Source organism: Hemiscyllium ocellatum, chromosome 3, assembly GCF_020745735.1.
Source record: "Hemiscyllium ocellatum isolate sHemOce1 chromosome 3, sHemOce1.pat.X.cur, whole genome shotgun sequence".
In the NCBI taxonomy this organism is placed as follows: domain Eukaryota; kingdom Metazoa; phylum Chordata; class Chondrichthyes; order Orectolobiformes; family Hemiscylliidae; genus Hemiscyllium; species Hemiscyllium ocellatum.
In genome coordinates this window covers 113,258,167-113,271,144 of record NC_083403.1, presented here as the reverse complement: position 1 = coordinate 113,271,144, position 12,978 = coordinate 113,258,167, and the positions used below count along the sequence as shown (strand labels likewise).

The window sequence follows — 12,978 nt, the reverse complement described above, 5'->3', positions numbered from 1 at the left end:
AGATTGGGATCTTTTAAACTGAAAAAGATAAAAAGTTGTTAGACTAAAGCTGTCGGATTGGACTTTGTATGTATTTTCTGCAGGAGACACTTCTGGTTTATGTGGTGATCCTGGCATCCCGGCTCACGGTTCTAGACTAGGCAATGAATTCAAGATAAAAAGTCTTCTGCGTTTTAGCTGTGAAGCTGGTTATACTCTCCGAGGTTCATCAGAACGATCCTGCAGACCAAATGGGTCCTGGTCGGGTATTCAGCCAGTTTGTGAAGGTAAGCATTTCTTTTTTCAAGAATAAATAAGGTGAACTGTAGTAAAGGTACTAGCAAATTTACCAAGAAATATATTAAATGACTGAGGAAACTGAAATGAAGCACGCTGAAACTTGAATTTTAGAAGTTATCTTATCTGCTACCTCTGCAGCAGATAAGAAAGACCGAGATGGATAAAGAAGCCTACAATCTTGAGACATATGATATAATGAGTTGACAAGTAGAATTGAGAGTCATCCTAGAAACAAAGAAGGAGGGGGACTGTAAAAAGTGCCATGTTTGAAACTTGGGAAGAATAAAACATGTTCAGGGAAGGAAATCATAAACCTGAAGAAGCTGATTAATTAATGAGAGCCCATTGTTTTTCCTATATTTTATTCAGACATTTGTAAGTCATGTTGGAAGTGATTCTCTAGATGTGAGAGGAAAAGGCAGTCTTAGATTAGTCTAGATTTCACAAAAACAAAATGGGGAAGTCTGCAAGGCTGTATTCTGATTGTACTGTCTCCCTAGATCGATGTGTTAGAAGGAGACTTCCACTGGTATAACTTGAATTTGTTTATCTGTGATTCTGTCTAGCCAAGCAATCACTTTTACTGAATTTACCGTTCAGGACTGTTAATGGAAAGAAAGGATTTTCATGCAGAAAAGAAATGAAGTCATCCTCAGCCATCAAAGATGTTTTATTGGGATTAGAGGAAATATGAAGGGAAAGGCTTGAGTTATGGGAAGGTGTTCAATCCCTGAACTGGGGGTTTTAGAAAGGCTTCGATCCAGTTGTGGATGAGGGTTTGGGATCGTGGTATATAATCAAGAGTACTTGAGATCGTGGTATATAATACAAGAGGCTTTCAGAACTGGTTTGAAGCACTCCAGCTTCTCCTAGCCCAAAGGCAACACAATAGAAGCATGTATCTTTTTCCCAAAACAGACTTCAGCTCCCTTTAACCATTGGGGTTCCCAAGGTCCATATATCCATGCAGCCAGGCTAAATCTGAAACACAGGTTAAATATGTGGTGCACAGCCTCAATAAAATTACCGGAAGTTGTGTTGGAAATTTGTAATTAATCAATTCATTGCCCCATCAATGAGCAGAAGGAGAGTTGAAGGTTCAGCCTGTATAAAATAAAGTGTATGAATGAAGGGAGAATGCATCTAATGGATTGCATGATGATTGAAGAAGATCATTAATATAATGTAGGAACAGAGGTGAACAGAGTACATTCTGACCCCATTCACTACAACAGCATCCTCATCTACCACAAAAAATTATTTAAGAAAAGGAGGAAAGTACACGAGAAGGAAAGATATCAAATGAAGTAGGTTGGAGGTTTGAAGAGTTAAATGCAGAAGACTGGGTCAATAAAACAGATGGAGCAGCAGATTGGAAGACCATTGTTACAACCTTCAAAGCAACAGAAAAGCAGAAAGTGTGTCACAGTGTTTAGCACTGCTGCCTCACAGTGCCAGAGACCTGGGTTCAATTCCTGCTTCGGGTGACTGTCTGTGTGGAGTTTGCGCATTCTCCCTGTGTCTATGTGGGTTTCCTCCGGGTGCTCCGGTTTCCTCCCACAGTCCAAAAATATGCAGGTTAGGTGAATTGGCCATGCTAAATTGCCCGTAGTGTTAGGTGAAGGGGTAAATGTAGGGGAATGGGTCCAGGTGGGTTGCTCTCCAGAGGGTCGGTGTGGACTTGTTTCCATAATGTAAGTAATCTAATTTAAATTCTAATCATGTGCAGCATAGGAAGCACTGATTCCATAACATGAAACGTTTTGTAATAAACCACTACTTTTAACATTAGATGTGTGGCATAAATAGTTATATCTTTCTAAATTTTGAAATCACATTTGCTCGAGTGGTTGGTCCGTGAAGATGTTTTCCACATTTCAGAAGACACGACAAACAGGAGCAGGAACACACCATTCAGCCCATCAAATCTGTTCTACTATTCGATAGGATCATTTTTGATCTGATAATCCTCAATTCATTTTCCTGACTTTCCCTTTCCACATTCACCACCATCTGAGAGAAGAAATTCCTCCTTATCTCTTCCCTAAACATACAACCTCTTATTCTGTCTTAGAGACTCCTGTAATGGGTAAGCAACCTATTGGCACCTCCCCTATTAAACCCCCTCTGAATTTTATATGTTTCAATAAGGTCACACCTCAGTTTTCTGAACTCCAATGAAGTACAGGCCCAAACGACATGACTACTCCTCATAAGACACACGCCATACCCAGAATCAACCTAGTGAACCTTCTCTGGACTGTGTCCAATACCAATCTATTTTTCCGTGAATACGGGGCCCAGACTGTTCACAACACCATGCTTGCATGTGCCAATTTCTTTCGTTATTTTGTAGCTGTATCATGTGGAAATCCCGGCACTCCTGAAAATGGGAAGATAGTTTACAATGATGGTGTAGTATTCTCCAGCTCCGTTTCTTATGCCTGCTGGGAAGGCTACAAAACGTCTGGTCTAACTACCCGGCATTGCACTGCGAATGGAACGTGGACTGGATCAACTCCTGACTGCACAGGTTAGTGTTACAATACAGAAGCAATAGTGAAATATCCTGTGATGGTTTTCAAGCCATCCCGCTCCTTCCATCCAGCATTGTGAAGAGCAATTTAGAATCTGATAGACCTGATTTTATTATCTTGCACATGCTGCACTAATACGTTGTACACTAAATCCCACTGAATCATTTGGTTACTTAAGAGGCTTTCTTTCAGTCTGACAGGGCTAAACAAAAGGTTAATTCATATCTAATAAACTGAGCTTTGACATGGGACGATTATTTTCTGTCTGGTTCTTCCCATTCCAAAAATTCAAGCATGGAATTATCAGTAATTGTCTGTAACTAAAAACAAAAAATGTGAAAATGCTCCATAGTTCTGGCAGCCTCAGTGGAAAGAAAAAAGGAGGTCATGGTTCAGGTCAGTTAACTCTCATTAGAGTTTTTGTGTAAGTTTTTTGACCTGCAATGCCAAATCTGGTGCTCTCTCACAGACCTCACGAATATTTCCAGCACTTTTCTTTTCCTTCCAGATTTCCATCATCCACAGTACCTGACGTTTGTGCTCTGTGAGTAACTGCCCTTGCCCAAGTAAGTGGGCTGTCATGACGGACACTGTTTTGGGCACAGCATCGTCAAGAGTTTTCCACCTCCCCTATTAATATACACAAATATCCACAGCATTAGCTGTAGATGGACACTGATCAAAGTTCCAACAATGTGCTGCTCATGATGCATTCTAATTTGAAAGAGACACTAAGAGGTTCTGGAGTTAATTATTATGCAAATACCTTCAATGATTAAATTAAAACCTTGTTTAATTGAGGTTTTGCATCAATAATTATACTCGCCTTATGTTGCAACCTTTTCTCAGTGTCCTCTACTGTTCTTTCACTATAAATATATCTTACTTGACCTAGTGACCATGCTATTAGAGATAATTGCAATTTTTGGCAATTCTTCTCACGGCTTGATCTCTTAACTCCGGTGTCAAGTCTCTTCGCAGAGTATAAATCCTTTCACAGCCCAGAAAGTGGCATCCCTGTCTTTACCTTGCTCATCCCCTATGAAATGGGTTGAGTAAGCAGCCATTTTTTAAGTACACCTCGATTGTATAGGTCATTCTATTCAGGTTTTAGAGGAGCTTTCTTTCCAGTTAATATCATACAACTGTAATAATTTTACTTAGAAGTAACATACAAATGATCATGTTCACATTGATACATATAGATCCTTCTTTGAGGTTTAAGACTGTGGTTGAGAAACACTAGAGATAGGTTCACTTACCAACTTGCCATGGTATACCTCACCTAGCACAACTTAATCCGCTATAGAATCGTGGCCCATTCCAACACTAAAAACCACCAACTATGGCCTCAAGTATTTATTGTTCTCTGAGGTACTATAATACGTGGTAATACAAAGCTATATTTTATGAGTAGAAGCGGCAGTATCAAGTACACTTTAGCATATTAAAAATTGAAGTAAAATTTAATAAAATTACTTCCTTATAAGACTGATAAAAACAAAGTAATTCTGAGCGAATTATTTTTTTTTAAAAGTGCATTAAAATTTAATCTATTTTTGATGGTAGTTGAAATTTCCATTATGTAAGTAATGGATAAAAAACATTGTAATGACTTGTAAGTAACTGAATCACTTTAGTCAGGTTTGTTTTGGGAGCAAGAGAATTAGTTTGGAAACTCAATATGATTTTATAATGTTTGAACAGATTGGATAACCTTGCTGAAAAGAAACATTTGTTAGAATTTTCATTGATATAATAAAAGAGCTTTTCAGTGGTAAATTGAGAAGATAATATTTATCCACAAGAATGCTAACGACAGATAAAGATGGAGAAAATGGTTGTACTGTTGGGTGTAATTGTCATGTACTTTCTTCTCGCATATTTTAATATGAAGAAATGCCTAAAGATAGAATGAAGTAACATTCTTGTTACATTACCTGATAACTCACTTTTCATTGTGAAGAATTTGAGTGGTCTCATCATTTGCTGACTTTCTTTTGAGAATCCTTTGTCAACCTATTGAAAGAATTCAGGACTCCAGTTAATGAAGGTCTCAAATCAAAAACGTAGTCACAATCAAAAGAAGAAATTAATTACAACACAGCTTTGAAAATCATGAATATGTCTCGATGTCCTAAATGTCCTAAACAACATAATTAAGGCAAATAAAGATGAATAAGGATATATTAAAAATTAAATGAGCATTATGGAGAATAAGGCAAAATGACGGGAGACAAGGTTGAAATTCAGATCAGTCTCAGTGAGCCATACTAACAAGCTCATCTTTATTTTTCATCACTATACCTCAGTTGTAGCATAACCCTTGAGAGGAACAAAGGTGTGTGAATTATTATTTTGCAAATTATTTGGAGCTTTGAAATTGCAGTTTAGTTTAGTTTCGTATGTCCCAGTGCACTTTGGTGATTTTCGGAGAACATTTTGTATATTCAGTTTTAGCATTCTGCCTTCATGTCTGAAAGACTGAGCAACATTTTAAAGTTAAAGCAAAGACAGCCAATAAAATAGGTGGTGTGTAGCAACAACTGCAGGCACATACTCTCTTGGGTATGAGACTTGCGAGCTACAAGGGGAAATGTGGCTGCACACTGTAGAGGTTTTTGCGACTGTAATCTTAATACGTAAAAATTATCATCTGCAGCATATAATTACAAATGGAAACAATTTAGAGTTTTGGGGCAGCAAATAATTTGAGAAGAGTGATTTAAACTACAAGCATAAAAATATCATAAAATTATACTTTTCCAGAATTAAAGTATTGGAAATATAATAATGCTCTGCAGCATGTTAACTTTGGTTTTTTTTCTTGTTGTGGTCAATGTTAGTGATTGACTGTGGTGACCCAGGTACTCTCGCTAACGGTGTCCACCTGGGAAATGACTTCACTTATAATAAGACAGTGACGTATCAGTGTAACCCAGGTTTTCAGATGGAGCCAGCTCTATCTTCTACACTGCGCTGCATGAAGAATGGCTCTTGGAATCAGACCAAACCAGTTTGTAAAGGTAGGAATAGATGCTATGTGGAAGCAAGGGGCTGTCACTACTGTACAGTATATGTATAGTTCCAAGTATGTGAGTCTTCTAATATGTACAACTGGTTAATTGCCATTAATTAGTTCTACCTGTGCTGATGATAAATGCTTTTAAATGGGCAGCCTATGCATTAAGTTTTGACTTCACAGTTTGATTGAGATTAAAGCTACCAAGGGAACACTGGAGGTAAACTCATAATGCCTTTCATGGTAATCCCTATAATTGAGGGTCCATGGCAAGCATCTGATTCTCTCAGTTCTGAGGAAGATCCAGTGGTTGAATAGGGAACTGAGAGCGTATACCTTATCTGTTCAATCAGTTGTTTCTGGACAAAGTAATCTTTCTAATCTGAGTATGGTGGTCATCAACACAAATAACAGCATTCTCCCATTAAACTCTCCAGTTATTTTGCTGGTAGTTACAATCCAATGATAGACACATGGATAAAATTTTGTCACTTATTCAGAAATTGAAGCTATGAGCACTGATGCTTTTCTTGTTGTACTTGAAGTTCTAATAAACCAATTGACATTTTTGAAAGCGGTTGATTCTGGCATGGCCAAAGGATTAAATATTGTGAATGTCAATTAAAAAATAGCAACTTTCAAGCAAGAAGAGATATCAAGTAAATTTGTTTGCTTCAAGGTTAAAGGTATTTTGGAATGCATTACTTAGGAATGTCATTAGAAATAGATTTAAAGGATATGTCGAGAAGAAAGAAGTTGAGGCATAAATTCAGGGAAGGTATACTGTATATGTAACTACAATAGCATGGTATTTTGGTTTGAAATCCCTAAACATTCTAGGAACATTACTCGGCATTTCTAATTATTTTACAGCTTACTTCAAAAGTATTGGGCAAGGATGTACTGATCAGAGTACAACAACAGTAGGCCACAGTCAGATTACTTGTGATTTTATCAAATGACGGAGCAAGCTCAGCCATCTTCTGCTCATGCCTTCCTGTATTCTGGTGTCTATCGCATCCACATATTTCTAGGACTATTCTGACAATAGTATTGGTGACATATGTTCCAGAGCTTGCAGCGTCCCTATCTAAGCTGGTCCAGCTGCAACGTACCCAACAACGTGGAAAATTATCCAGTTGTATCCCAGGTAGGACAAGCTCAATCTTTCAAATTACTGCCCGATCAGCCTTCTTAATCATCACTACAGTGATGGAAAGGGTCATCGACGGTGCTATCGAACAGCACCTGTTTAGTCACAGCCTACTCGTTGTCTTTCATTTTGGGTTCGCAAGGAACATTCAACTCCTAGCCTTGTTTCAAACATGGATCAAACTGAATTCCAGAGTTGAGATGTGAATGACTGCTTTTTACATCAAGGCTTCATTTGACCAAGTATGGCCTCAAGGAGTGAGATGTAGCAAAACTGGAGTTACTGAGAATCAGGAGGAAAACTCTCCGAATTTCACCTGCCACAAAGGAAGATGGTAGTGGTCATTTGACAACAGTTGTTTTTGCTCCAAGACAATTCTACAGTATTCCTCATGTAGTGTCCAAGCCCCAATTATTATTAGGTGCTTCATCATTGACATTCCCTTTATTACAAGTATGTATGTTGATGAATACTCAATGTTCAGCACTGGATGCTGAAGCAGTTCATATCCAATTGCATCAAGGCTTGGACTGAAAAGTGGCAGGTAATGCTTGTGCCATACATGCGCCAAGCAATGATCAAATCTAACAAGAGAGAGACTAACCATCATTCTTTGGCATTTGGTACATTAGTATCACAGAATCCCCACTGTCAACACCCTTAAGATTACCATTAACCAGAAACTGAATGGGACTGCCACATAAAGACTGTGCATCCAAGAGCAGGTTAGAAGCAACGACTAACTCACCTCTTGACTCCTCAAAAACCTGTCCACCATCAACTAGGCACAAGTTGATCTGGCACTCTCTGCTTCCCTGGATGTGAATTCCAGCACTCAAGAAGCTTAACATCATTGAGGACAATGCAACATCCATTGCCCTCCACCACTGATCCTCAGTAACAGTAGTATGTATTATTTATAAGATGCACTACAAAAGTTCACCAAGGCTTCTTTGACAGCACCTTCCAGTTCCTCAATTATGACCATCTACAAGGACCAGGGCAACAGATATGTCAGAAAACCACCACTTGCAAGCCACTCGCCTTCCAGAATTGGAAATATTGTTCCTTCAGTGTCGTTTGGTCAAAATCCTGGAATTCCTTCCCGAATAGCAATTTGGGTCTATTTACTCCAAATGGAGTGATGTGGTTCGCGAAGACACCTCACCATCACCTTCTCAAGGACATCTAGAGATGGAGAATAAATACTGGCCCAATCAGTGAAGCCCATAACCCTGAACAATTTTTAAAAGTATCACGGAAGAAGTATGTGAGGATTTCACGGCTATTATAAGGAATTTTCATTTGCCCCTATTTCTAGCTTCCAACAAACAGGTAACAGGATCATTTAGGAGTGGACACTGGCTCACTGGCCATTTCATAGCATTTCAAGGGAATTTCCAAAGACCATTCTTGCCTATGGACCTACGTTTGAGAATGTTGGCCAGAATAGTGTCATAATTATTCTGTTCTATCATTCTTGTAAGTGAATACCGGTCAAATTCTTAAGGAGCTTAAGGAGAAAATAGATAATTTCTTCCCCAATCATAGTCAATTATTTGGAAATTAGGCTACTGGTCTGAATGTGCTGTAAGTTAGAAGGATAAAATGAGAACAAAGAAAGGCAAAGACCCAGTGAAGAAAATTAAGATTGTGAGAAACTGTATGAGAGGCTCACATAGAGAATATGGTATTTAAATAAGAATGATAAACTCATAGAGCTTGATAGAATATTAATGAAACATAATCAAAGAGATACTGAGATGACAATGTGGGTAAATGTGCATGGGACATCCAGAGAAAAAAGTTGGCTTTTACAGGAAAGTGGTAATACTCTTTCCTAAAATATGTTCTGGCAAAATAACAATGCTAGAGATTAGAGTTATCTTGTTAAATGGGGCTTTTCCAGCATATTGAAGCTGAGTATATTAACTCGATTATCAGAATCATTATACCATACTGTAGGGATTCTACGATTTTCTATGATAACCTAAATTTAGTACCATATTGCACCTGTGTTGTAACTGTTCCAAACTCTTTGCAATGAATTTGAGAGGTATTCTAAGGGAAAAACATAGTCAAAAGATGAACAGTGTTCCCTTGACTGGTAGTAGTTCTCATTCAAGCATTATGTTCCAATCAAGCTAGGAGTGATGAACTTACTCCTCGCTTTATTCCTACTTCAGAGTTGACTACAATAGTTTGACTTTAAAGGGGGGTGATATTGCCAATTCAATAAATATGCACTTTACTCTGTATAAGTTGCTGTAAAAATTAAGCCAACCAGGTTCATTACGTTTGCAAGTTAACACTTAGTTTTATTTCTAATGACTTCTCAGGCAAAGGTTCAGAAATTATCAGCAAAAGGAAACATATAATTATATCCAACTTCCTATTTATATAAACAACACACATACAACCACCACAATCTTGCAAAAAAGTGCAATAAAGCTCTGCAGAGTATCTGATCATTACACATGGCCAAGCTGCAAGTGCATTCAGTACATGGGCTTAATTGTTGATTGCCCAGAGTCTTATTTACAGCTGAAGGGCCACTCACCACCAGCTGCTGGTACTGAGGTTTTCCACTCGAGCAGTCAGGGCTGGGCTGATTTTCTTGCTCTGTTGGTGACCATGACATTGGTTCTGAATTCCATCCCCCTACCCTATTCCCTTGCTGGTTGTTCCTCTGACTGTTGGTTCAATTATAGAGTCAGAGAGTCATAAAGCATAAAACAGGCTCTTCAGCACATCATGTCAACGCCAATCAATCAAAACCAAACTACATTAATCCCATTTACCTGCACTTGGCCCATATCCTTGTGACATTTTCAGGATTCATCCAGATTTTTCTGAAATGTTGCAAGATACCTGCCTCCACCACCTTCTTATGCAGCACCTTCCATTTATCTACCACCCTCTGCATTAATTTTTTTTAAATCTCCTCTAAGCCACTTGCTCTTCACCTTAAACTAATGCCCTCTGGACTTAGACATATCTACCGTGGGGAAGAGATTCTACTCTGCCAATGCCCCTTCAAATTTTATATACCCCAATCAGATCCCCTCTCAGCCTCCTCTGCTTCAAGGAAAATAAATGCAGCCTATTCAGTCTCTTCATAACTAAGATTTTTCATCCTAGGGAACATCCTGTTGAATCTCGCCTGAACCCTCTTTAGTGCGAGCACACCTTTTCAAAGTATGACAACTAAAACTGCACTCTGTATTCCACCTGTGGCCTAACCAATGTCTTGTAAAATTGGAACAAGACTTTCTTGCTGCTATATTCTATGCCCCAGCTACTAAAGGCAGGCATCCCATATGCTGATTTCACCAACCTGTCTATCTGTGTCGACAATTTAAAGTATCTATGGACTTATACACCAAGGTTCCGTTGTTCCTCAGTTCTCCCTAGGAACTTACTATTTCTTGTGTATATCCTTCTATTATTCGAGCTCCAACAATGAACCAACTTTGACTTATTGCGATTAAATTCCATCTGCCATTGCTCTGCCCACTTTACTAGCTGATCAATATCAGGCTGCAGTCTAATACCATGCCCCTCATTATCACCAACACCCCCATTTTTTGTGTCATCTGCACACATCCACTTATTAATGTACATAATAAACAGCGAGGGTTCCAGTAACAATTCCTGTGAGGCATCACTGGTGACAGGCTTTCAACTACAAAAACAATCCTCCACCCTTACTCTTTGCCCCTATTTGTAAGAAAGTTTGGATCCTGTTTGCCCAGTTGCCTTGGATCCCATGGGGTCTTACCATTAGGACAAACTTTCAATGTGGAACCTTGTGGAAGGCCTTCCTGAAGTTCATGTAAGCCGCATCAACTGCACTGTCCTCATTAATATATTTAGTGGAAATTCCAAAAAGCTCAATTAAATAAGTCAGACAGGATCTCCTACTAACAAATCCATGCGACTATTCCTGCTCCATATTGCCTTTCAAAGTATTGATGAAGCCTGTCCTTCAGAATGTAACTGTCAGAGTAACTGGTCTGTAATTGCCTAGCCTTTCTCTGCTACCCTTCTTGGAGAAAGGAACCACATTAGCTATCCTTCAGTTATCTGGCACTTCATCTGTGACTAGCAAGTCCCCGGGACTCCAGCAATCTCCTCTCTTGCCTCCCAGGTAAGTCTGGGATCCATCTCATCAGGTTTACCCATGCTAAAACATCTAATACTTCTTCCTTATTAACCTTAATGTGTTCCAAAACCTCAACATCACAACTGAAAAGGGATTTCAGGGAGGGAGGCTACAGTATCTTTCTCCTCTGTCAATGCAGATGAGAAATATTCATTTAAGACCTTAGCCATATCCACTGGATCCATGCACAGGTTGCCCCTTTGATCTCTAAGAGGTGCCACTCTTTCCCATGCTTTCCCTTCGTATAACTCAAAATACTTGATCCAAAAAATATTTCATGGTACCTCTTTGCCCTCCTTATTTCTTTTTAAGGACCCCAGTGCATAGTTCTTTGAAACTGGCATCACAAGTCAACAGGGTGGTGAAGAAGGTGTTCAGCGCACTTGCCTTCATTAGTCAGACTATGAAGTATAAGAGTTAGGAAGTCATGCTGCAGCTGTACAAGACATTAATGAGGCCACCTTTGGAATACTACATACAATACTGGTTGCCCTGCTAAAGGAAATATGTTACCAAACTGAAAAGGATGCAGAAAAGATTTACAAGAATGTTACCAAGACTGGAGGGTTTGAGTTGGAAGCAGAGGCTGGATAGACTGAGACTTTGTTCCCTGGAGTATTGGAGGCTGAGGGGTGACCTTATAGAGGTTTATAAAATCGTGAGAGATACAGATAAAATGAATAGCCAAGGTCTTTATACCACAGCAGAGAAGTCCAAAAGCAGAGGCCAAAGGTTTAATATAAGAAGGGAAAGACTTAAAAGTGACCTAAGGGGCAACTTTTTCACACAAAGGGTGGTACATATATGGAATGAACTGCTGTAGAAAGTGGTAGAGATGGGTACAATTATACCATTTAAAAGGTATTTGGACAGGTTCATGAGTAGGAAAGGGAATATGGGCCAAATGCAGGCAAGTGGGACTAGTTCAGTTTAAGAAACTTGGTCAGCCTGGACGAGTTGGAATGAGGGATCTGTTTCCACGCCATATGACTCTAAGTGCCACAAGATGTGGCAGGACAATTGAAAAAGAGGATGAAGTGGTGGTTTCATTAGCTCACAAGCTGACAGTTGAGTATTGAAGGGCTTTAATGCGCTGTACCTGACATATGCTCCCTTCTTTCTCTTTATCAAATTTATGATATCCTTTGACATCCAGGATTCCCTGGACTTGCTGCCCTTGTCCTTCATTCTGAGAGTGACACTAGCTCTGAATTCTCACTGTGGTTAAAAACACTCCCAATTAGCTGCAAGTAGCTACTCCCAATAAATATTTGCCAGATCTTGTCAAATTCCATTGAAATTTGCCTTCCCCAATTTAGACACCTGAATTTGCACTATCTTTATCCCGTTCGATTATAACTTGAAACTTGCAGAGTTATGGTCACGATCACTAAAATGTTCACACACTGGAACTTCAACCACTTGACCACCTTCAATCCCAAGGATTAGGTCTAGAACTGCCCCAACTATCTACATACTGGCACTAAAAGTATTCCCGGATGCACTTTAAAAAATCCAATCCATCTAATCCTTTCGCACTAAAGCGATCCCAGTTAATATCAGCAAAATTGAAGTCCTGTCCTTTATCCAACCATATCTCAGTGATTGCAGCAATATCATATTACCATGTGCTGATCAATGCTCTAAGTTCATCTTCTATACCATTTGGGCCACATCACCTCACTCTCAGAGCTCCATAGACTCTGTGCCTCCAAAAAGCAACTTGTGTCCTTCACAAATGCTGCACTTTAGCTATTGTAGGCCAGTGTGCTTTACTTCAAAAATGTTTTATAGACAAAATTTAAAGATTTGGATGTACGTC

At 39.1% G+C, this 12,978-nt stretch overlaps 1 protein-coding gene across 1 annotated transcript in view; it reads left to right on the top strand.

Annotated features, from left to right (window-relative positions):
- The window catches only part of LOC132835936 (CUB and sushi domain-containing protein 1-like), a 2,426,762-nt gene that overhangs the window by 2,357,246 nt on the left and 56,538 nt on the right, over positions 1-12,978 (top strand). The window contains exons 58-60 of the mRNA XM_060855058.1: positions 84-266; positions 2,636-2,812; positions 5,663-5,842. Of these exons, the coding sequence (XP_060711041.1) occupies positions 84-266; positions 2,636-2,812; positions 5,663-5,842 (540 nt within the window). The remainder of the gene's footprint in view (positions 1-83; positions 267-2,635; positions 2,813-5,662; positions 5,843-12,978) is intronic.